Here is a 24236-nt window from a genome sequence, read left to right as displayed (position 1 = left end):
ATGGGAAAGCCACATTTTAGGGGCATTGGAAAGATAGGCACATCTTACTATGTAGTGCTCAATGTGGATATTTGATGCTCAGGGGCTTTTGGGGCCCCACATCTGGTGAGAAAGCTAATTATAGGTCACTGTTGAGCAGGAGGAGAGATTTTTCTTACCTCTCCTGTTATTTTGGCTCAGCCTAACTTTTTTATTAATCACTGTAGTGGCTTGTATAATATTTCTCACAAAGAGTTAGCTGTTGCTTTGTTTTGGGTAAATATCAAAGTGTTTGACATCTACATCTAGAAAAGTTCATCCATGGGAGCTAGTCTAGACATTGGGTGGCAAAGATTTTTTTATGTCCTTTAAGCTAAACTGTGGGTCATCTCTGGTGTGATCTGTGTCAGCCTGTGGATTTAGGATCCACCTTGACTTCCCAAATATCTCATAGATGAGAATAGAGAAATTCAGAGAGAATAAAAGGGTATATTTCATTTTCCTATAGCAGCCATCGTGATGACTATTTGGACTTACTCTCTTTCTATGAAGATTGTGAACTTGTCAGCCTATGGAGTTCATTTGTGATTTCCCAGAGACCTATGTCCTGGTTGAGGGCATATTCTCAGGGCTGTATGGCAAATGTGATCACGATAAAGAGCCAGGAAAATGGAGCTTAAACTAAGTATTCATTCAGAACTAGTGATATATTCCTCTTGCTTTCTAGACTTGGTTTCTGAAAGGATGCACTGCAACTCGGCCACTTGGGCCAGTTTTATGAGAAAGAGCTCCAAATACGTAGGACAGATGTCAGTTATGGGAATTGGCTGCCACTACTGAATTAGTAGGTATTACTAGGCTTGGGCACATCTTCTGTCTTTTGCGCTCACTCTTCATGTACACCTGATGTATATTGTTGGAACTGGGAATCTTAGTGGGTTCTTATTGCCCACATAAAGGTCGTTCCTTGTTATCCCACCTGAACTTCCTCTGGAGAGCTTCATGGTTGTATTAAGTGCTTTCAATTTTTTTGCTGGTGGGGCTGAAAGGGTAAGCTTATAATCCAAAGCTGTGTTATCTATGACTAGATGGTAAGCTTTTTGAAAGCATATTAATATGGTACTGTGGAATTCTAACAAGTGTAGTGTCCGCTTTGTTACTGATTCTAAGACTTGTGTTAGACCAATTTGGGAAGGAAGGCAGAGTGAGAATCCTGGGTATTGTAAATACAGTGACGGAGTTGGTCATCACCTTTATTTCTCCAATGCTATCATTAGCAGAATACTACCATTAACAGAGTTCTGTGAAACTGTTTTATTTTTAAAAGTCGTATTGTGGTTATTTAAAGGAACCCCTGAAGTAATCCCTTTCCTAAAGTGAAGAATTATTTACTTTTGAGTTTGAATTTTCATATCTTCCAACATGTCAGCTTGTCTAATGTTAGTATATCAAATGTCATAAATATTTGTTACCTGTTTTTGTTCTAGGAAACTCAGACAGCCAAGAAGCCTAGTGGAAATAATTTTATTAATTATAGGTGTAATAACAAATGGTAGGACTCAAGAGGTGTTGGTGTTCAGCCATTAACTGACCATCTGGCTTTGGTTAGACCACTGAGCCTGTCTAGACCTAAGGTTTCTCTATTCTTCTACAAAGGGAGGGTTATAATGAATGACACCTATGGTTCCGTGGTCCCAGCCTATGAGATCTATGCATATTTTGTCTTAAATGCGTTCTGAGAAGGTCTTCGCCCTCAAGAAATTTTAGCTTTTTTTTTTTTTTTTTTCTTTTTAAGATTTCCTTCTTTGTGGCTAGTGGCTAGGTTCCAAAAGTAACATGTGCTTGTTGTTTACAAAGGAAAATTCAACTGGAAAATGTATTATGCAGAAAGGAAAGTCTCCTTTAATCCCAACCTCTGAGAGAGAATCATTCTTAAAATAGGTATATAATTATCTTGGCTTATTTCTATGCATATATTAGTATTTTTGTGATATATACATATGTGTATATAGCATGTGTGCATATGCATATTGCATGCATATATATCTTATTTATGCTGTACTAAAACGTGATTTTTTCAGGTAGCAGTTGAAATAATACCTTTGCACGTCAGTACATATAGTTACCTTATTTTTTTAATTGAGGTGTGATTGACATGTAATACTATGTTAGCTTTAAGTGTACACCATAATGATTCAACATTTGCATGTATTGTAAAATGATACCCACAAATCTACTTAACATCCGTTACATAGTTACAATTTTCTTTTCTTGTGATGAGAACTTTTAAGATCTACTCTCAGTAACTTTCAATTATGCAATACAGTAGGATTAACCATAGTCACCGTGCTGTACGTTACGTAAGCTACCTTATTTTTCAAATGCCTTGTACAGTGTCACTAACTGAATATTGGAGGCACACCAAAATCATATTTTGGCCAAATGGTCAAGTGGTACGTCATATTTAGCTGAAACTAAAGCTAAATATCACTGTCATAGAATGGATGTCTGGAATACAAAAAAAAAAATCTGAAAACTTAACAGAACTTAAAATTTTTTAATAAAAAGTTATAGTAGTCAGATTTAATTTTGACAATATATATTCTCCTTTTTACCTGGTGTTGGATTATTCCTGCAGTCACTATAATATACTACACAGAGTATAGTACCACTGATATTAATGTTGTCCCTCGGCAACTAACCTCGTCCTCTCCAATAATAACTAGGTAATAGTCTAGGTAAAGACTTACAACCTCATTAACCACTGGCCTTGGAGATTTGTGTGACGATCAAGAGTTTAATGGAAGGAATCTCAGAAATTGAAGCATTGTGCACTGCCAGAAACATACTCTCTCGATGTTTTTAGGAGCATACTTAAGATTGCTGCCAACACATATATCCAACTTTCTAATATTTTTGTTGCCTCATACAATTAGTTATTTGAAAAAAATCTGTCATTAACTTTGGCTCTAAAATTGTGGCAGTAAATTAATGTGGTTGACTTTCAAGATGTAACAGAATTGTTTCAATATCACGTGTATCTGTATCTTGGCTTTCCTTGCATATACACCAGCTTCCCCATGATTTCTGCGATAGAATGATACGAGACTTCTTATACGTTAGAAAAATGTGTATTCTCAAAGTATATCAGTTTCGTTTAAATCTGCCCCCTGCCTTATTTAGCAAATTCTAGTGAATAAGTCATGTTCTTAATAAGCTATAATTGGATTTAGCAGGCCTGTGATTTTGGCATTCTTATCAAAGTAGAATATTAGGGGGCTTTTGTTGCTCAAGCAGCCTGTGTAACAGGTACTGGCTCTTCTTCCATCTTGTTTTAGGGTTTTGTGTAAGTACACAACAAGGCAGGCCCACAACCTCTTGTAACTCATGAAATTAGTCTTTGGCTGAAGGAGAAGGAGGAGGAGGAGGAGGAGGAGAAGGAGAAGAAGGAAGGAAGGAAGGAAGGAAGGAAGGAAGGACGAACAGCACTCCTTTTATGCTTTCTAGTTCTGTCCATTACACTGTGCCTTAATTACCATCTGAACATACAGTGTGACCGAAACTTTGAATGCTTACAGCTCTTGAGACACCCATGTTTGTTCATTGTCAACCACAGTTAGCTGTCACTGTTCATTGGTTTCTACTTTATACTTCTCCATCTGGACTCACCATGTGAGTGTGAGACCAGGAACTCTTCCAACAAGAGAGTAAAGCAGGAGCAGGATTGAATAGATTGTTAAGGAACTGTGCTGTCTGTTTGAGAGAGTGTGAGCAGGGGAGGGGCCGAGGGGCCAGGGTTGGGGGGGGGGAGGTAGAGGAGGGAGGGAGGGAGGGAGGGAGGGAGAGAGAGAGAGAGAGAGAGAGAGAGAGAGAGAGAGAGAGAGAGAGAATATCAATCTGAAGCAGGCTCCATACCTAGTGCGAAGAGCTGGACATGGGGCTTGATCCCACAAATCGGGAGATCACGGCCTGAGCCGAAACGTAGAGTCAGACGCTCAACTGATTGAGCCACCAGGTGCCCCTGTGCTGTTTTACTTAAAGGAGGTCTACATGTCCAAATGTCTGATGCACAGGGTAGAGGAGTAGCACATTTGGTACTATCACCATTGTTTTTGTGCATGTTGCGGTATAATTGAGGAAGAAGAATTTCGGTAACACCTTTTCCAGAAGCACTCTTGAAATGCTAAGATTCATGATTTCCACAAGTCTGGATACTCTTTCACCTTCAGTGACAGGATCAGAGGGGTTGGTGTTCTTTTGGAGGCATTTGAACAAGCTTATTTTTCAATGTTGGCCTCTCTACGATTTATTTATTATAATTTTAAAAATGTGTTTTTGAAGTTTGATTACTGTAAGCAAATTGTGTTTTCAGCATCTCATTTTCCTCAAGCATTTTCTTCTTTGTATTTTTTATGTGTACATTTTATATGAATCATGATGACTTCGTGGATGTCATTGTGATTTTGTAGATTTTCCTATTCTTAAAATGTTTACATTGCTCAATTATAAAATCCATGTCTGATAAGTCAAATATCTTAACCTCTGTGGATCTTTTTAGGGTTTTATCCCCCCCTCCCCCCGTCACCTTAGTTTTTTGTTACCTTGGTCTCCTCTCCTGATATGCTTGATGGTTTTTAATGAACTCTGGACACTGGTTATGAAAAATAGTAGAGATAGTTTTAGGCTATTGATAATGTCATTTTCCTCCAAAAAGGATTTACTTTTGCTTCTTATGGGCAGAATCAGAGACTGAGATGATTTATAGCTTTGCCTCAGATTGTGGGAGGTCTGGCTTATTCCTACTTCATCCCCACCATTACTCCTTCTCCTTCTCCTTCTCCTCCTTCTCCTTCTCCTTCTCCTTCTCCTTCTCCTTCTCCTTCCCCTTCTTCTCCTTCTCCTTTCCCTTCTTCTCCTTCTCCTTTCCCTCCTTCTCCTTCTCCTTCTCCTTCTCCTTCTCCTTCTCCTTCTCCTTCTCCTTCTCCTCCTCCTTCTCCTCCTCCTTCTCTTCCTCCCCCTTCTCTTCCTCCCCCCTCCTCTTCCCCCTCCTCCTTCTTCCTTTTAATGTTTATTTATTTATTTTTGAGAGAAAGCATGCAAATGGTGGAGGGGAGAGAATCCCAAGCAGGCTCCATGCACAGAGCCTGATGGGGTTCAATCTCACAACTGTGACCTGAGTCAAAATAAAAAGCTGGACACTCAACCAACTGAGCCACCCAGGTGCCCCCCAACTCCCACTTCTAATATGTACTCATCAGGGCTCCCATGTGAATGTCTTGGGTTTTCCAAGATTCTTCCTCATCCTTGGGCCCTGAATTCCAATTTTTGTCTGCCCTGTACCATAAAACTAGCAAAAGCGCTCTGCATTCCCTGGTTGTTACTTTATGCTCAGTTCTTCAGTTTCTCAGGACCACCTGTGGGAATGAATAAATGCCTCAAAGGGAAAAGCAGTTCTAAATGTCAGGCTTACCTCCTTAGCTTCTCTTCTTTCTGAGACCTTTGTCGCTTGTGTGCTAAGTGGCTCTTTTTGGCCTAGTGTTCCTAAGCTGTTCTCAGTAAGAGGATTGGTTTACATCAAGCTATTTAGCCATTGTTGGAAACTTACCTGTATTTGAAAGTGAATATTCAAATATTAGACAGTCTAGCATGCCTTGTTTGTATTACTGTTACCTTGTGCTGGTTATATATTATTCTATGCAGTCTTAGCATCATTTATAATGATTATAGCATTATTTATAATAGCATTATTATATAGCATTATTATATATTATATAGCATTATTTATATTATAGAAGTTCAGGAATGCCAAAAATAACAGTGAATATGGCATTCAAATATTTGGTCAAGTTTTAAAAAATCTACCAGATTGATTTTTAATTTATTCATATATGTGTATATATATAATTATATATATAATATCTATTTATATATATTAGCAAATGGTATTTCTTATTTTCACTCCTTTTCCTCTTTTTCTACTAGGTGGTTTATTCTGGTTGATTTGCAGAAGCTCTTTGTATGTAAGAGATATTAACCCTTTGCTTATATCTGCTATAAATGTTTATCATTAGCAAATACTGCTACATTTCAGATTTATTGAGGTTTTTGGTGGCCTTTTTATAGCTCTTTTTAAAAACTAATGTCGCACAGATATTTATAAAGAGAGTACACAGATACAATCATAATATATATGTGTACATACTCATATCTATATATACATAAAAAACCTTATTATATCATTCAGATCCTTTATTGTCATAATTTTTGAGGGATCAAATTGATTTGCCGATGACTAAGAGTATTAACTTTACCCCTTCTAATAGTGGTGTTCTTGGTCCTTTTTGCTTTTAATTTGATCTTGCCAAATGTTCATATTTCTGACCCATGTGTTTTGGAAATGATGGGGGTAGTATAGGGTCTAATTTTATCTTTGTCTCTTTAATTTTGAATTCTTCACTTCCTTTTTCCTCTTTTAATTTAGAAGAATGGATTCTATGGTTAAGTCACCTGAGAGGTATCACAAAAGAGTATAAATATGATATGAATGGGTAGAAGTGTGTGGGTCTTCTAGACAAGGGGGGAGGATTGAAAATGAAAGAGCCTAGGATAGAATATGAAGTATGTTTGGAACGTGAAAAGAGGTTGACTCGAGCAGAAAGTCTGAAGAAATAGGAAGCAAACATGGGTTATTGAGGGAGGATCACATTTTGGAGAATCCTGAAAGCTAGGGAGAGAAAGAATTCTTCATGTATAAATTAGATGTTCTTAATGCAGATAACCAAATAAGTATGCATTTACAAAATAAGCCCTGTGTCAAAGCTTGCTGTCCAGGATCATCTTTCACGCTTGTTTATGCTGATCTTACGTGTTCATTTTCCTTTATTCCACGAGCTCAGAGCAGCGCACCAGGACTCACATGAACTAATTTTGTGCACCTTCTTTGAGTTTTACTTTGCATGTGACATTCTAACCAGGTGAGTTTTAGAGTGATGGTTGAGGACGGTCACCTCACCTGAGAGAGATAGTAAAAGTCTGTCATATCGTGGGTAAGTCTAGAATTTCTTTCCTTCAATTCGTTTCTTCTGCCTTTTCAGCTGCACCTGCTCCCCAAATCATAAATCTCTGTTTCCTTGCATACATTAAGCAGATGAGATGAAAATGTGCTAAATACGAGTAGATGGCCATGTCTGCAGGCCTGAACTATTTTGTTGCCTCTCGAATAGCATGGAGATGGTGGCTTACTGAGAATTGGGTGAAACGGTGAATGATGGCACCAACAATATTTTCAAGGGCACACACAGATTGCTGTGTAAGGATGTGGAAGCCAAGAACTTCAACTGAATGATGTCGCCGAATTCAGGACAGTTAGCTCTTCAGAAGTGGCACTTTTATGCCAGAGGGGAAATACAGAGAACTGAGCCTTTTCCTTTGGCTTTTGCATAAAATTGTGGGTTTTTTTTTCTTCTATCTCTAGGGGACTCATTCTCTCAGTTCCGCTTTGTCGAGGAGAAGGAGTGGGATGGTGAAGTGTCGTGTCCAAAACAGGTAAGATGGTTTGTCTCGAATGCGGGTTGGCTCTGCTCAAGGCTGGAGACTAACATCCTTACATTATTGTTGAGATAGAGTCTCCGTGTAGAAAAGAGTAGTCATTCATGTACAGTTTAGTCTCTGTTACAGAAACCGTTCAGAAAATGTCTGGGAAGCTTAAATTATACAGGTCTTTGAAGCTAGAGTTCACCTTTACACCTGGCCATCTGTGTGAATTCCTCACATAGACTGGGCTGCAAGGTAGTGAGTTTATAGTCATGATTTTTGTGTGGATTGCTCTGCCATTGGGCCTCTCTTCTTTCCCTTTCTGTGAAACTTCCCCTTGGAGTTGAAAAGTAATTTTTCCCCCTCATACTGCTTTTGGTATCAGGTGAAAAAAATCCTCAAGTTTATAGCTTTAGATAACTCTTTATCTATAATTAGAAGAATAAAGCTATAAAAATAACGACAAATATCACAGAAGCCTTTCAGCGAATCCAGAAAGGCCAACCACCTCATTCGCTTTGTGTTCGTGCCATACTTCCATCCCAAGGAGTTTTGATTCTTTTCCAAGTGGGATTTGACTGATTGTTTCCATATGAGAGATGACAGGTGTTCTTACCCTTTTACAAAGCACAGAGAATGAGTGGTGGCTTGTCATGGGCTCCCTGACTCCATGGCTAGGGCATACTGTCTGGTACAATGATTAGACAATCTGTCCACAGCTTCAGGCAGGTGGCTGAATAGCAGACCTGAAGCCCAAGGGTCGGGCACCCTCCTCCCCATTCTGCTGTTAGCTCCGCACACACGCACACTGTAAGTGGTTCATTTTACCCCTGGACTGGTGTGATGTCTACTTGTTTGGGATGGGCATTGATTTACCACACTGTGCGGTGGGGGGTGTTACTTATAAAGTGACTGCCTGTCACTTTACATAGGGTATGTATTACCCCATGGAGAAAGTAGGGAATTAAAACTATTTGTCTGCTTGAGTCGGTGTGGGCAGATGCCTGAGGTGCAGTTTAGCATTCTAGGACAAATTGCAAACAGATAACCTCTCACATTTCAACTCCTTTTGGGCCGTGTTGACTCTCAGAGAATGTTTCAGTTATCCCGAGGGTTTCAAATAATCCTAAACTTCTTCATTCATCAGAACACTGAGAACTTGTTCTTTACTAGATATTTTATTAGATGCAGCCTGTTCAAAGGTGAACCAGCCAGAGACCGTGCTCGTGCATTGCCCTTAGCACGGTGGCTGACCTAAAGTAGATGATCAGTAAATATTTTTGTAATGAACGAAAAAGCGTGACATAAAATAAGTGGTGTCATCAGTGAATGAAGATAATACGGTGGGGACCACTTTGGGCTGGCAGGGATGGAGAGCAGCACCCGGGGAAAGAGATCGGTGGCTGCGTCTCGGCGGAGGAGTGTGATTCTGGGGGGTCCTGTCAAGGGAGGAGAGCTGAAAGACCGGCCGTGCTGAGAGTCAGGATGTCATTGGGGTGCAGTGTTCCCAGAGGAGGGGGCTTCAGGGGTTGTCCTGGGCCAGTTAGTACCAGCAGTTTGATGTTCATTTTCTTCTGGGGGGAAGTTTAGCATGTGGGTAAGAGCACAGACCTTGGAGAGACACGCCTGAAGGTGGGTGTATCTTCGTTCTAGGACTTGGGCTGACTTGTTTCCTTCTCTTGTGTTCTCATCTGTCAAATGGAACTAATAATAGGATATAACTTGGGGTTATAATGATGGTTTATTTCTATCATCTTCTGCCTTTTTCTAAAAGGTCATTTGTAATCATCACCTGATACATCTGTAATTTTTTGTTTGTTGATAGAATTCGGCATTTTATGTGGACTGTGAGTCATTGGTTCGCGCCCTTCAAGAACTGCCTCTTTCGCTCCGACTCAATGTCGCTGCTGAATTGGTCCAGGTAAAAACCCCGATAGCATCTTCCAGCCAGTGTGGGTTAGGGCAGCAGAAGAAAAAACGAGTGAAAAATATCCCTCTGCAGAATGTCTCTCAGTGAGCTTTTCCTTTCGTAAATCTGAGGGTTTTGTATCAAGGTAGCATTTTGAAAAGTTTTAAGGGAGAATTAAGTAATTTTTAGAGTTTTTTTTTCTTTCTTTCTTTCTTTCTTTCTTTCTTTCTTTTTTTTTTTTTTAACATTTTACATTTGAAACATTTTGAAGGATCAAAGGTAATGGAACTGAATGAAATGTAAAAAGATAAAGTCTAGCTGGTATTTTACTCACAAACTTATGTGCCAGACTCTTTGTTAGCACTAAGGGGTGATCAGACAGACATCGTTCCTGCTCTTTGGAGCTTAATCTGTTGGGAAATTGGAGTATCAAGCAAGTGACCCAATTGCGTTAAGTCCTACGAAGGAGAAGCCTAGTGTGCTGTGAGCATACGTAATAACGAACCCGATCTACTTTGGTGTGCTTAAGAATGCCTTTCCTGCAGGAGTGTCCGATTAGCTGAGATCCAAAGTAGAACAACGTCTGAGTTGGAATTTAAAGAAGAGTGACCCAACCGGATCTACCTTGGCAATACTGCTCATAATGATAAAAGCAAGGACCATTCTGGCTGCAGGATAGGGGAATAGGCAGAAGTGTCTGGTAAATGTGTGTGTGCGGGCACGTGGCGGAGGAGAGTGGAGGAGGGGAAGCAAAACAGGAGGCCGCTGCACGGGTCCCGTGGGATCCCTGTGTGATCGTGTTGCTGGGGCTAGGGTGATGATGGTGGAGGTGACAGAGAGCTTGACTTTACTTTTGAGCACCTGTGGGTAAAACTGGCAGGACTTGGTCAAGTACTGGAAATGGAGAGCAAGCGAAGAATTGTTCTAGGCTCTGCAGCTTGTGCACCTAGGCGGTGGGGCAGCATCAGGAAAGGCGAGGTTGGGACATTACGGGTTTGTGCCTCTGAGATAGCAAAGTGCAAACAGTAGTTGGATAGAGAAATTGATGGTGCAGAATTAAGGGCTCAAAACATAAATGTAGGAGACACCAGCGTAAGACAGCAGTTGAATAATGAACTGAGACGAGGAGGCCCAGTGGATGATACTAGAGGAACTTGAAAATGTTAATTGTGGCTCCACTGAATTTTTTAAAAAGCGAAACCCTGAGCAGTCCTAATTGTGAATAGAATCGCGGCAACTAAAATGATCAGCTTCATTCTGCACCTGAATGTGATGCTACGCTGGAGCAGATGCACAAATTGGTTACCCACGCGGGTTGAATTCAGGGCTGGAGGACAGTTAAGGGCAGGGCAGAGAAGTAGAGAGGACGGCATTTGCCTCTAAGGGGGAATCGCCATGGAGCTTTAGAAGTGTTTGGGGTTTTCTTATGGATTGGGAAACCACTGCTGTCTCTGCTGGGTGTCCAGAGATGTTCCAAGTCCCGCCATGCATCGTTGGGTCCCCCAGAATGAGAAATGGTTGTTAGCACTACACATCAGGGTAGCACTGAGATGAAGGTGATGGGGCCTCAGGACTTAGGGAGAAACAGGAAGCGCTGTGAGCATTTGAAAGTGAGGGTGTCATATCAGTGGAGGCCTTAGAAGAAAGGTATAAAACAATCACAGGAACTTTGAAAACCCGGGTCCTAGTTTTAAATCTCACCCCACCCCACCCAGTGATGTAGAGCAAACTGTGTGTGCACATTTGAATTACTGGGGGAGTTTAAAAAGCAACACCAGACACCCAATCCAGAACAAATTCAAGGACTCCAGGATTATAATTAAAGACCACATCCCAGCTTTATCTTGCACACTGAGAATGATGGATGAATATTTATGTGTCAAGCCATACTGCTCTGAAAGCCCTGAGGGGTCATTAGCAAGCTGGATCTGCTCAGGATGCTTAAATGCAGGGACAGGTCTTCCAACAGTAGTTGAACCTCATTCTCCATCTACCCACCCTGCTGCCATGCTGGTCAGCCCATGCTTCCCCGCCTCCCCACCAGAACAGAGCTTCTCAGTCTTCGCTCCACATTACAGTCCCCTGAAGAGTTAACTTTTGTTAAGTCATTACAGAAAAGTGCACGCATAAGTATGTATAACCATGGAATCTGCATCCAGAGCAAGAATCAGAATATTGCCAGCACCCCAGAAGCCACCCCTCCCTCGAGTCACTACTGCCCTAAAAACTACTATCCTGATTCCTAATACTAAAGATTAGTTTTGCCCATTTTTGTACTTTTTACGAATGTAATCAAGTATGTTTTCTTTCCTGTCTGGCATTTTTTACTCAAATGTTAGCAAGCGTCCCTCTTAGCTTGGGGAGCTTGTCCCTTCACCTTTCTTATTCACACATTGATTGGCTGATTGCTTCTCGGTGCCTTTTACAGATGTTTATGTCCTCACAGATGGAAGTATACATACATTCATATAGACCTGTGGTGCTGCCAGCTCTCAGGGCAGTTATAGAAAGACATGGCCCTTTTGATTTCAACTCTGAGTTAGCACACAGTGGAGGTGGGGCAGAGGGGGAGGCCCAGCCCTGTTGTGTTTCAGTGAGGTCTCCCATGTTTTAGCCCCCATCAGTAAGGAAGGGTGCTGGGGCAGGGCCTGAATTCGAGACCCTTTGTGGACTTGCTGTCTGGATAGAATTAGCCATTGCCCAAAGTTTGGCTTCCTTTGTTTTTGTTTCTACTTAACCAAATGTGGCAGGACTCAAGATTTTTTTAACTCTTTATGCTTCTCTTTCAGACCACCCTTCCTTTAGAGCTTCCTCAGGTGAAACCAAAGAGAAATGATGAAGGCAAGGGACGAGGGATGCAGTTAAAAGGGCCCTTGGGTCCTGGAGGAAGGGGGTCTGCTGAGCTGAAGTCTGTTGCTGCTGGCTGCCCCATGTACCTGGGTAAAGATAGCCCAGGTCCCACAAAGGGTTCCCGGGAACCCACTGGCCCACTGCAGTCAGCAGCAGGCCCCTTGGAGGAAGAGTTAGATCTGCTCCTGAGTTTAGATGCACCTATAAAAGAGGGAGAGAACATCTTACCAGACCAGACATCTCAGGACCGAGGATCTGAGAAAGATGGGGAGGTGGCCCCAGAAGAAAAAGGTATGGCTTCCATTTGATTCCCTATCCCTCTTCCTGTTTTTCTGCAAACAGCCCCACCTGTGTCCCGACCATACACATCTCCATCAGCGTCTGACATCGATCTGCTGTGGTCCGTGGACATCTATTTCTGTGCTCACATCCCCACTTCCCCCTGAGCTGACCTTTCTGACACCCTTCCTCCCACTCGATACACCCGGCTTCCAAAGCTGCTACCTGCCTGACTGCAATATTAAACCCGGGGCTGCAGATTGAACTCGCGCTATAAAAAGGCATTAAGCTTCTCCTGGTCCTCAGCTGTGCATCAGCAGGCCTTTTAATCGACTATCTGAACAGGCCAGTTAACCAACTCTCCAGACTTCTTGCTTGCTATTTCCATCTTATTTTTTACAAAAGAGCACTCCCTCCCTTGTGTGCGCTCTGCAAGACAGTGGCCCGTCTGATAGGGAGAGGCCGAGGGTGACTGCTGCATCCACATACTGCCTTTGAGAACCTTTGAAGACTTTCCAGGAGTGCTACAATAGTCAAAAGAAAACTGAGCTGTTGGTCTTTTTTAAGAAACTAGTGAACGGTAAAAGGCAACTTCAGAATAACTAGAGGGGCAAATCTCTACACCATTTATTGTGAGGATATTACTGTAACTGATTGAATAACAGAACATTTCCCCTTGTTGTAAGCAAACAGGTAGGGCTGACTTCTGTCATGGAACAAGCCCCAAGGCAGCCTTAACCCTCACTCTGGGGACCAACGTGCAGTTGTTAACACTGCTTTTATTTCCCCAGCTCCTGCAGAGCCCTCTGTGGTGGAAGAAAAGAACGTGGAACCGGAGCAAGCAAGTACATCAAAAACTGTTACCGAGGAAGAGCTTGAAGACTGGTTGGACAGCATGATTTCCTAACGTATAGAAAGAAAAATGAAAAAAAGTGCCTGAAGCAAATTTTGGTGGCCTTGTCAGCAAGGGCGGGCCCAGGGCTGTCCTTCCAGAACAGCTGGTTTACAAGCATGCCCCACGCCGTCAACGCTTGCCGCGGTACAGCCTACCTCTGTGTTCCACAACATGAGACTATACCTTTAAGAAGCTCCTTGCATTTGTTCTCTGGCTTAGTGATCTAGTAGATCCCTTAAGGGCAGGGGATGTTAGGGCTCTTGTTTCCAGCCTCCTTCCTTTCAATGTTTACGTCAGAGCAGGTGCTGCTGATAGACACAAGCAACAAGGCATGCATTTGGCCCAAATAAATGAACGCTGGTGTGTGGACTTCCTTTCTTTCCTGGGTGGGGTTTTAGGCCATTTGTGTCGTGTCCCTCTTCCCAGCTGTCCCAGTGCGGCTGCGGAGTCAGCCGCAAGAGGTGCAACGCAAGACGCCAACACCAGAGAGTGGGGTGTATTACTTTATTGCAGTGGGCACTTCCTTTGATTTAAGGAGATTCACCTAAACACAGCAGCTCCACTACTTACAAGGGGACCAGAAAGCAGTACTCAATTTGGCATAAGATTGAACTTTTTCTGGATTTTCAGTACAGTACTTCTAATAACAGCAGTTGACAAGCTGTTACTGGAAAAAAAAATTATATGAGTAACCTTCAAGTGCAGTTTCATAAAGACAGAAGATCACAACTAATTAATGGAACTATGTCCATCTGGGACATAAACATAAAAAATTTGCATAGCTATATCTAAAGAGATTTTTTAAGGCACTTAATCGATATTTCAGTGTCGACAAAGTGTGTTTTTTTTTTTTTTTCTATTTCTGTAACTGCTTAAAGCCTTTCAAGCTGATTCTGAATACATTCACTAGCAAGTACCATGGGAGAAATTTGCAGTTAAAATCATTTTTGTAGTTCAGATCATGAGTCACTAGTGGATACTGTCATGTGACATTCAAGTGCGTAAAATTTCAGGTACAGTCTGTTGAAGACTTCATATTTCTAGTCCTTTCCTCAGTGACTGCCATTGTGACAAACCAGTTCCATTACAACTGAAAAACTTGAAGGTATTCAATTATAGTTTCCTGGCTTCTTTGCCCTCTTTTCACATTTTGAGAGGTTGTCTCCCACAGGGCTATGTCCATTAGGCACAAAAAGCCAAATCAATTCCACGATCTCATATATTTTTAACAAACACTTTCTCATAAGGGAGGCATTTAGAATATGTCACATTTCAATTATTTTGCAGAACTGTAAAAGGATTTATTCCACTGGAAGTTGTCCAGAACTGTGGAGTTTCTTTCTGATTTATCCAAGCTGATCTTCATATTGTTTCCGAAAGCAGTCACCAGCTGGGAAGAAATCCCAACACCTTTCTTGGTACATCTTCCAGACATAAGATTCCTGAAACAATGGGAACAAAGGGTACTTCTTTTGAAACCACAGTAAGCTAAAACCTGCATTGTTTTTACTCTGTAGGTATCCCTTTGGGAATGGTGAGGGGGTTTCATTTATATGAGGCCCAACTAGAACCTTCTTCCTTGCTCTGTTCCCAGCCTAGACTATTTTGAGAGCAAAACGTCATTCCCTACCCGACTCCTCCTTCCTTCCCCCGCAAAACTCACAACACTGAACACCATGCAATGATTGCCAGTAAATTGCTTAAAGATCTAGAAATAAGCTCATTCTATGCCACTGGTACTTGGTAGTAGGCAGAATAATGCACAATGAGGGGACAGTGAGTGCTAGCTCGGGCAGACACCTGGGGCACTGAAGGCAGATCCAGAACCAAGTGCCTCACAAGTGTGTGAGCTGTGAAGTTTTCCTACAACCCTGATGATGTTGGAATACTTGATAACCTACCTTCTCTTCCCTTGTTCTCTATCTTTGCATTTCTTTATCCTAGTCACAGAATCCCTTTTGACACATACTTTCACTCATACTATCCACACCTCCACATTCCCTGCGTCACCCACACATGAGGTGGTTATCTTTCTCAGGCTGTCTCTCACACCATTTTACTCTCTTTGTTAAGCCGCCCACTCAGCTTCTCCTTGTCTTTTTCTCTGTAATGTTCTCCCCACCTCCAGCTATTCTACTCTGAAGCAGTAACCATAAGGGTTTAGAAAATGTCAGTGTTAGCTGGGAAGGATAACCAGAAAGTCTTGAGGAATAGATGGGAGTTGCCTTAGGATGTGGGGTTTCTCAGGTCACAAAGAGATGGCGGAATAACACAGAGGAAGAACGCATGTGAGACGCTAAGGGAAACATCGGTCTACTTCAGACATTCGATGCTCTGGTGAGTCTCAAGGCTTCTGAAAAGGAAACTCAATGCAGGGCTATGATTTTTTTTTTAAATCAAAGAATTATTTTATTATTTCTTTTGTTTTAAGCTCATGCCATTTTCTTTTTGTTGTTATTACAAAAGCAATTTAAATCATGACCGAAAGTCAGAAAACGTAGCCAAACAAAAAAACCAACACTCATAACCCACCAGCCAGAGAGACAAGCATTGCTAACACTTCTGTGACAAGACTTTCAGACCATTTTCCTCACTGGCTATGAGTTCAGGTAGCGGGGGAAGAGTGGTGTTTTGTCACATGTTTTCTAATCCAATGTAATATATTTAGTCAATCTAATTCTAAGTGCAGAAAACTCTAGACTGCAGGGCTATGATTCTTAAGATACTTTATTTCTCACCTGACCCGTGTGTTCTGTTTCATCTTTGTTAATCAGATACATCAGGAAGAACCTGGAACAAGAGAAAAAAGGTATAAGTGAGAAAAAGACATTAGTTTGGTTACTCTTTGTGAGGAGAAATTCTTTTGTCCCTAAACCTTGAGCTAAGACAACTTATGAGGAAGCATTTTGGCCCTCTTTTTAAAAAGCCCTAACCAACCAAATGGTGACTAAAACGCTCTTAATAGGTGAACGTAGAACTGAAATGACGTGTGTGTGTAAGGATAGGTCATGGAAAAGGTGGAAAGTATTTAACCTCCTTAAGTTGCTGCGACTCTTCCAGAAATAGTTTTGTTTGTATTATGGATACCCGAGAAAAGTCCACGTCGTCTCACTTGTTCTAACTGTGATGGGTCTGAGGTTTGGGTCTGTTTTTCCGGAACACACAAGGATCCATGGAGGCGGGGGCTGATCATTCAGCTCACAGTGCATGATCTCAGAGACCACTTCCAAACGAGCCAGTCTCTTGCCCTCTGAGTATAGGACTGTGAGGCTGGAGGCGGGGAGGACCCGGGCCCCAGATTTCACATCCTTGGGGGTGTCCTTAGGGTTATAGCTTCAGAAGCTATGAACAGATTTGGTTCCTTTCTCCCTTTTCCTTGATCAGACTAAGAAGAAGGTATGGCCAGTAGCTTTATGAGGTCTGATACCCGGGCATGTAGGACATTACTCCTTTCCTCGCACACTTATTTGACAAAGCACTGTTTTTAGGGGGAGTTTCAAACATGAATAAGGGGGTTCTCTCAAGCTTGCTGCTAGAGCTGCGCAGAGCCAGAAGGGACATTGTTACAATACATAGTGCTCTGGGAAGACGTACAAGCGGGCCGCATAGCACCATTTGACATTCCTCTATTCACGAGTCCTCACAAATGCTCCCCTTTTATAGAAGGACATCCATCCCAGTCACCTCCATTGAGACGAAAACTCTTACTGAGAATGAACAATCATGAATACTCACGACTTGAACGGTATGCTAAAGTTTTTTTAGTTTTTGTTCTCGTTAGGATTTTTTTTAATTTGTGTTTTCGTCTTGAACTCACATTCTAGGGAAAAAAAAAATATGTCTTTGCTACTTCTCTTTAACAATAACACCTTTCCCAAAGGCTAGGGCTGTTCCATCCTAAAGAGAGGTTAGTTTTTCCGCAACAATAAAATGTTGACTCAGGGGGAAGAGCTAAGCCAGGGAGCCGCTTTTTTTCTTTTCTTGAAAATGATCACGGAGAGAAGCTGTATCGTCAGGTACTCTATATTCTCTAAGGTACAGGATTCGTACACAGTGCATGGCACACAACAGGCTCTGAATAACTTGTTCTTGAGTGAATGCTCTGCCTCAGAACAAGTACATACTTACTGGAGCTTCCAGGGGGCCAAGCTCTAGGTGCTGGGACACCCACACCCACAACTATCCCATGCTTGCAGAGCTCATATGTTCAAGGAGAGGACGGGCAGGGTGAGGCCTGCAAACTGACCATGGAATCCAACAAAACGCAGGGCGCCAACCGCCCTGATGGAGGCCCCTGTGGCGTGGTGGGAAGGCCTGACCAGAATGGGATCACCGGAGAATGGGAAGAGAAAAAAACGGAGGCGGTAAACACAGACATTTTAAGTTTTGCTGGAAAGGAAAGAAAGAAGCAGGGCAATAATAGCTGGAAGTAAAAGTAGGGCTGTAGCCTTTTTGCTTTGTTTAGGATTTTCAAAGAGAATGCATGTATGGTGATAGGAAAAGTCCAGTAGAGAAAGAGAAATGGCTGTAGTGATGTATGGGGTCTGATCCTGGGTGGAGGGGCTGACCGTGGCTATCAGTAGGAACGGCCCACAGCCCCCATCTGTCAACACCCGGGAGAGGCAGAGAATAGAGACAAAGGTGCAGGCTCTTGGGGGCTCCTTGAAGTTTTTTCCTAATCACCTCTCCTTTTTCAGAGGAATAGGCAGAAATGGCACCCACAGAGGGGACACTGAGGACACAACTGTTTATTTTAATCTGCCACTCCTTCCCCCGGCCACTGGCCCCTCCGTTGACCAAGGGTACTCACAAATAGTTGGCTAAGTTGTGCTCCTGTAAGGTGTGTGTTTCAAAACCATGAGGGGTCGTGTCAAAGTAGTCATTGCCAATCCCGCAGATGAAACATTTAGTCTAAGAAGAATAAGAGAAGCAGTGAAGGCATTAGCAAACATGACATTACAGGTGGGAGGAAAGAAAGGGGTGATGATCTCTGACTGAACTGATAGCCAATGAAGGATACTTCTCTCCTTAATGTGTTGGGCTATTAGTCGTCTACTTCACAGGGTCCCATACCTAGCTCCTTGCTAGCTGAGGATGCTTGCTCCTGCCCAAGCAGGGGACATGGTGAAGGCACCAAGGTGGCAGGCTGGGGATGGACAGGGTAGGGTGCAGAGCAGAGAGGGTGGCACAGAAGAAATGCCCAGAGCTGGCAGACAGGTGCAGGGAGGGAACAGGGCAGGGAAGGCAAACAAAACTTTATTGGTAATTTGCCTAAAATTTGTCTGGCCCTTGGTAATAGTAGACCCTATTATTTAAAAAGTCCCTTTACGGGGCACCTGGGTGGCTCGGTTGAGGGTCTGGCTTCGGCTCAGGTCATGATCTTGTAGTTCGCGAGTTCAAGCCCCACATTGGGCTCACTGCTGTCAGCTCAGAGCCCACTTCAGATCCTCTGTCCCCTCTTTCTGCCCCTCCCCCTCTTGCGCTCTCTCAAAAATAAAGGTTTTTTAATGTTTTACTATAAGCTACAAAAATAGAGTTGGAACTAGTTGAACATTACCTCCATATCTTCTCGCACCTGTTCCTGCTGGTCTCTTAACTCTCCAAAAGCATCAATAATAAGACCTGGTATTTTAAATACAAAGACAGATAAAGTGTTTAGAATACTCTGTTTAGTGGTTCAGGGCAGTGGTTCAATTGTTGAGGCCACAGTGTTTTGAAAAAAAGTGAATTATCAAGGCTGATTAAAGCAAAATCAGAAAACATAGTTGTGTTTTCAAGTGTTGCATCCAGGTTAACCATTTCTCATTGTTCCTCTTCCTCCACCTTGCTGCAGTATTGGATGCTAACCACGGACTTCGTGACCCACTTGGCTCTCCCCTAGTCCTTCCCTGTTCTATGTTGCTTGGCCATTCCGTTTCCAGTCCTGTGGGCTCTTCCTCTTCTCTAGCCCCTTAGATCAGGATTCCTCTTCAGGTTCTTTGCTTCTGCTTCTGGAGCATCTCCTCTCCACTCACATCTTTGATCACCACCACCAGCACTGAGGTATCCCATTTGTACTGTTGCATTCGTGTTTATTTTATGTGTGCTTATTATTCATTATTTCTATCCTATTCCATTCCTGACAGGTCTCTTGAAAGACTTACTACAGTTACCCGCTTATTAGCCCTCAACACCCGCATGTTTATAGGTACCTCAACTTGGTGTGACTCCAACTAAATTCATCATCTTCCTCTAATTCCTGACAAGTTGTTGACTACAATAGCAGTACCCCTCCCCCCAAAAGATAAAAAAAAAAAAAAAACAAAAACAAAAACATGTCACTCTCTCATAGCTCCTTTCTCTGCTCCTTCCACACCCTAATGCCTGGGAAGAAAAATAAGGTCAGGAACCATGAGGCTGTGGGACAAGACTAGCCACAGGAGGGATCTAGGAAGCAGAAGGAGAAGGAAACAAGCAGAGTGGGGGATAATAGGGCGGAGGGGGAGTCCTCCAGTGGCATTCTCAAGTTTCTTATGTCAGTGCCCGTATCTTTGGCTCTATGTACAGCCGAATCCTTGCATACAGGAGATAGTCAATAAATATTTACTGAATTAACAAGTAAATAAATGTCCAAACCTCTATACAAAATGTCACAGACACAGAGCAAGAAAGAACTAGATCTAATAAGCCCTGTTCATATTTAACTGGCAACCCTACCTTGAATGATGGCCAGCAAGATGACAATGACAAAGAAGAAGAACGTGATGTCAAAGACAATGCGGTACATTTCGTAAGGATCACCAGCAGGGTCTTCAATTTCGTCGCCAATGCCGCCTCCTGCTCTTACTCCCACATACATGTGGAATAGGTAACACTAGAGAAGAACAACAGTGGCAATTCAGGTAAAAGTCACGGAGCTCTGTCTTTAGCAAGATGGTCCGAACCTTCACCTGCGTGAGGCAGGACAGAGCCCTCTCCAGTGATGTCAGTATTCTGCTGCCAGCTGCTGTCCTCTGCACCCTCTGGTCAGTGTGGGGTGTCCAAAGGTGGAAAGACTGTGGGTACGTGTAGCCTTTAAAAGATTTTTTTTAAATGAGCAGATAATAAGTTTTGAACTATTTGACACCTGTAAGAGAATTCATGTAGGAAACGTCTAAGTTAAAACACCTTTGGGCCCTGATGAGCATGCTTTTGCCAGATGCTCATTTTCCCTCCTTTAAAGTTGCAGCCTCCGGAAAAGGCCTCCTCCTACTTCCACATCCTCTGTGCACCCAGGAGGGCAGGGATTCCTACAGCTTCTGAGAGAAGGCGACTTCTGCTCCTGTGCTGCATGGGTCATCCAGGGCAGGGATCTGCGTGCCGGATCCTAGAGCAGGGCGCCGCCCCCCCCCCCACCATCAGTCCTGCCTAGAGGGGTGAGGTTCAGAGGGAAAAGCATGGAGATAGATGCATGCTGGTCACAGTGATGCTCTAGTGACTGTTACATTGCTGTCTGATAGGGGTACCTGTCCCAAGAAAGCATAAGGTGAGTCTTTGGCCAGAATGTTACCTGTATTAAATCACAAGGTAGGGTAGTTCAATGTCACCTGTCCCTGACACACAGTGTTTGCCTGAAATCTCATCATTAGGAACATCTACAGATGCAAGTGTCGCTCTGCCAGCTCCCCGGGAGCTGTGTTCTTCTTGCCCACTAGTGGCTGGCCTGACAGGAACCTTCTGCCCCGCCAGCCTGCCACTTGCATTTTGTCAGACTATAGCAGCTGTTCTGGAAAAAAAAAAATCCCCTGGGGCTTCCGGAAATAAATTGGGCACCAGATTCATGGGACTACACCCCTAGATTTCCGAGACAAAGAACCAAAGCTTGACTTCCAAGAAATTTAGATGTGTGTCTGTCCACATTCAGATACAGGTAATTCGCATCTTTACCACAAATGTAGGTGACAGAGACCCTCTGTGCAGTGTGCTCTTTCCACCTAGGTGTAGGTGAGTGCTCCCAAACCCTCTTTCTTTCCATCCCTCTGTCTTTCCTGGACACTTCTCCCTTTCAGAGATGTGGATTCTGCTCTAGTCTCTGTTGTCGCTGTGACTCTCCAGTTCCTCCCTACCCAGGGAGGACAGTGACCAGCTGGCCTGCGGAGGGGGGGGTCTCACCGTCATCATGTCGTCACACTTCATATCAGGCTCATCGTCATCTTCACTTTTGTTGTAGAACTTGCGGAAGAAGTTGAAGGCCACCACGGTGTAGAGGTAAACCACCACAGCCAGGAGACCCACAGTCAGAACCAGCTGCGAGCAGGAAAGAGACAGGAGAAAGGCGGTTGGTCTTCTCCACCCTCGGAGGTTCTTGGAGACCCCAAGGAAACAAGAAAGGGGACAGAGGAGGGGGTAGGAACGAAGGTTGCTCTACTGCAGGTGGAGAAAACGGGCTATGGGGAGAAGACAGTAACGCTGAGGGCTTGTGGACTAAATTCATCACCTCCAGCATCTCAGAACATGACTGAATTTGGAGGTCAGGCCCGTAAAGAGGTAAATGAGAATGAGGCATTTAGAATCAGCCCCACTCTGATCTAACTGGAGTTCTTACAAGAGGAGGACGTTAGGACACAAAGAGACAGCAGGAGCTGCAGGCACAGAGGGAAGAGCAAGTGACAAAGTAAGAGGCCAGCCAGGTGTAAACTGAGGACAGAGGCCTCCGAGTCTACCCCCACCTTGATCTTAGACTCCCAGCCTCCAGAATGGAGAAAAGATAAACGTCCGTAGTTTCCTTCCATCCATTGTTTGGGCCACGGCCTGGTTCTGTCACAGCAGCCCTGGCAGACACATACCTGGGGATGGGACTGGGCTAAATAATCTACGAAGGCAGTTAGGACTGAATAGAAACTGTGCTAGGAGGAGGTTCCCTAGGTTTTTTACAGAGAGAGCAGGGAGCTGAAGCTTCACCATCTGGCTTCCACTCCAACGCTGCTTCTAAAGGAATTAAAGGTTGGGGCTCTCTCTCTGTCTCTCAAAAAATGAATAAATCTTAAACAAATTTTTTTAATAAATTAAACATTCTTTGGACTGGTGGGTGTCCCTACATTACACGTTTTCATAAATAACCATGAGTGGAAAAGTGTGATAGCTTTGAAGTTAGCATAAGAATTATTTATGATGGTTTAGCAAAGTGACATTTCTCATCATCAACAAATCTGCCTAAAACCTTTGCAGGGGCACAGGACATGCTTATTTCCAGGCTTCAGGAAGTACCACAAATGAGGACTAGGCAGGACCTGCTCATCTGGCCCATTTGACAGACTGGGGGCTGAGCCGGAGCTAGGAAGATCACAGTCTTTATGAATACAAGAAACATATTCAGAGGCTCCTTCGAATGGTGAATAGTAACTTAGCAAACCGCAGACCTCACAGAATGCAGTTCGTTTTAGAAACAGACAAAGAACCTGGGCTTTGCACCAAGGAAGAAATGGGCTAGTTCTGCCACTTAGCAGCTGTGTGGTCTTGGGTGAGACAGCCTCTCTAAACGTCAGTTCACTCATCTGTCAAGTGAACATAACATCTACCTTACAAGGTAGTTGTGAGCCTGTCATAGTACTTGGCTGATGGCACCCAAAGCTGGGCATGTTGTTTTGTTTGTTTTTTACAATCTTGCCAGAGTTTTTTCAGCAAGCCCATATAAAAAATTCATTGTTTCCCCTTTCCATTTAAGGTACAGTTTTGCGTAATGCCATTAAGCCGAATCAATAAAAACTGAAGTTTCAATATCTGAGTAAAGGGGAAGAAACGAATTCTAAAAGAGCATATCGTAATACTGGTATTCCACAGATCACACTTTAGGAAACACTGCCTCTATAGGATCAAACTTCCCAAGACACACACATAAAAATACACAATGGCCTTTCTCCCAGGAACCTATAGGGAAGCATTTAGCACGCTAAGCAAATACCTACATCACAGTCTGTCATTACCTCCCCAAACTTGAGTGGTTTGAATGCGGTGGCACATTTCTACCTCTAGCTTTTCTCTGTTCTTTTTATCTTCAACTAAAACGAGAAACATTGACTGCTGCTAGTGCCAGAAACCTAGAAGAAACAAATCACCCTAATACTTGATGACCTAGCACCTTTTATCTTTCAGAAAATTTTTTGAGTATCGTTGACAATGGAACACTAGGTGCAGGTGTACAACACAGTGATTCGACATCTCGAATACATAAATGTAGCTACCATCTGTCACCATGTAATGCTGTGACAATACCATTGACTACATTCCCTATCCTGAGCCTCTTATTACCACGGCTCATTCATCCCATAACTGGGAGCCTGGACCCACAACTCCCTTCCCTCTGGCAAACCACTGGTTCTCTGTATTTGTAGATCTGCTTCTATCACCTTTCACTGAAGAACAATTAAAGGTCAATTTGACTTTAGTTTTTTCTGGTTGGAATCCCTATTTTTTTTTTTAAGGCATACAAGATGATTTACTAGGTGTACACATTGTAAAATGATACAGCAATCAGGTTAATTGACAGATCTGTCACCTCACACAGTTACCATTATTATCTGTGTGTGGCGGGGCAGGGAGGGTGGTAAGAACACTTCTGATCTACTGTCTTAGCAAATTTCAAGTATATGAGACAGTATTTTTAACTATAAGCACCATGTTTTATATTAGATCCCCCAAATCTATTTGTCTTATAACTGAAAGTCTGTACTCTCTGAGCAACACTTCCATTTCCTCCAGCCCCTGGCAACCATCATTCTACTCTTTGGTTCTAGGAGTTCAATTTCTTTCGATTCCACATATAAGTGAGATCAT

General features: G+C 42.9%; 2 protein-coding genes across 2 annotated transcripts in view; one reads left to right on the top strand and one right to left on the bottom strand.

Moving 5' to 3' along the window:
• Window positions 1-13814, top strand: part of AVEN (apoptosis and caspase activation inhibitor) — a 197630-nt gene extending 183816 nt beyond the window's left edge. Inside the window, exons 4-7 of the mRNA XM_060619687.2 lie at window positions 7454-7524; window positions 9338-9433; window positions 12211-12562; window positions 13342-13814. Of these exons, the coding sequence (XP_060475670.2) occupies window positions 7454-7524; window positions 9338-9433; window positions 12211-12562; window positions 13342-13457 (635 nt within the window). The 3' untranslated portion in view covers window positions 13458-13814. The remainder of the gene's footprint in view (window positions 1-7453; window positions 7525-9337; window positions 9434-12210; window positions 12563-13341) is intronic.
• An 862-nt stretch (window positions 13815-14676) lies between these two features.
• RYR3 (ryanodine receptor 3) overlaps window positions 14677-24236 on the bottom strand; it is a 524410-nt gene continuing 514850 nt past the window's right edge. The window contains exons 97-102 of the mRNA XM_081795893.1: window positions 21576-21710; window positions 20142-20298; window positions 19003-19067; window positions 18256-18356; window positions 16184-16235; window positions 14677-14887 (exon numbers count right to left, since the gene is read on the bottom strand). Of these exons, the coding sequence (XP_081652019.1) occupies window positions 14792-14887; window positions 16184-16235; window positions 18256-18356; window positions 19003-19067; window positions 20142-20298; window positions 21576-21710 (606 nt within the window). The 3' untranslated portion in view covers window positions 14677-14791. The remainder of the gene's footprint in view (window positions 14888-16183; window positions 16236-18255; window positions 18357-19002; window positions 19068-20141; window positions 20299-21575; window positions 21711-24236) is intronic.

Source organism: Panthera onca, chromosome B3, assembly GCF_046562875.1.
Source record: "Panthera onca isolate mPanOnc1 chromosome B3, mPanOnc1 haplotype 2, whole genome shotgun sequence".
Taxonomy (NCBI): domain Eukaryota; kingdom Metazoa; phylum Chordata; class Mammalia; order Carnivora; family Felidae; genus Panthera; species Panthera onca.
This window is presented reverse-complemented; position numbering and strand designations above follow the sequence as displayed.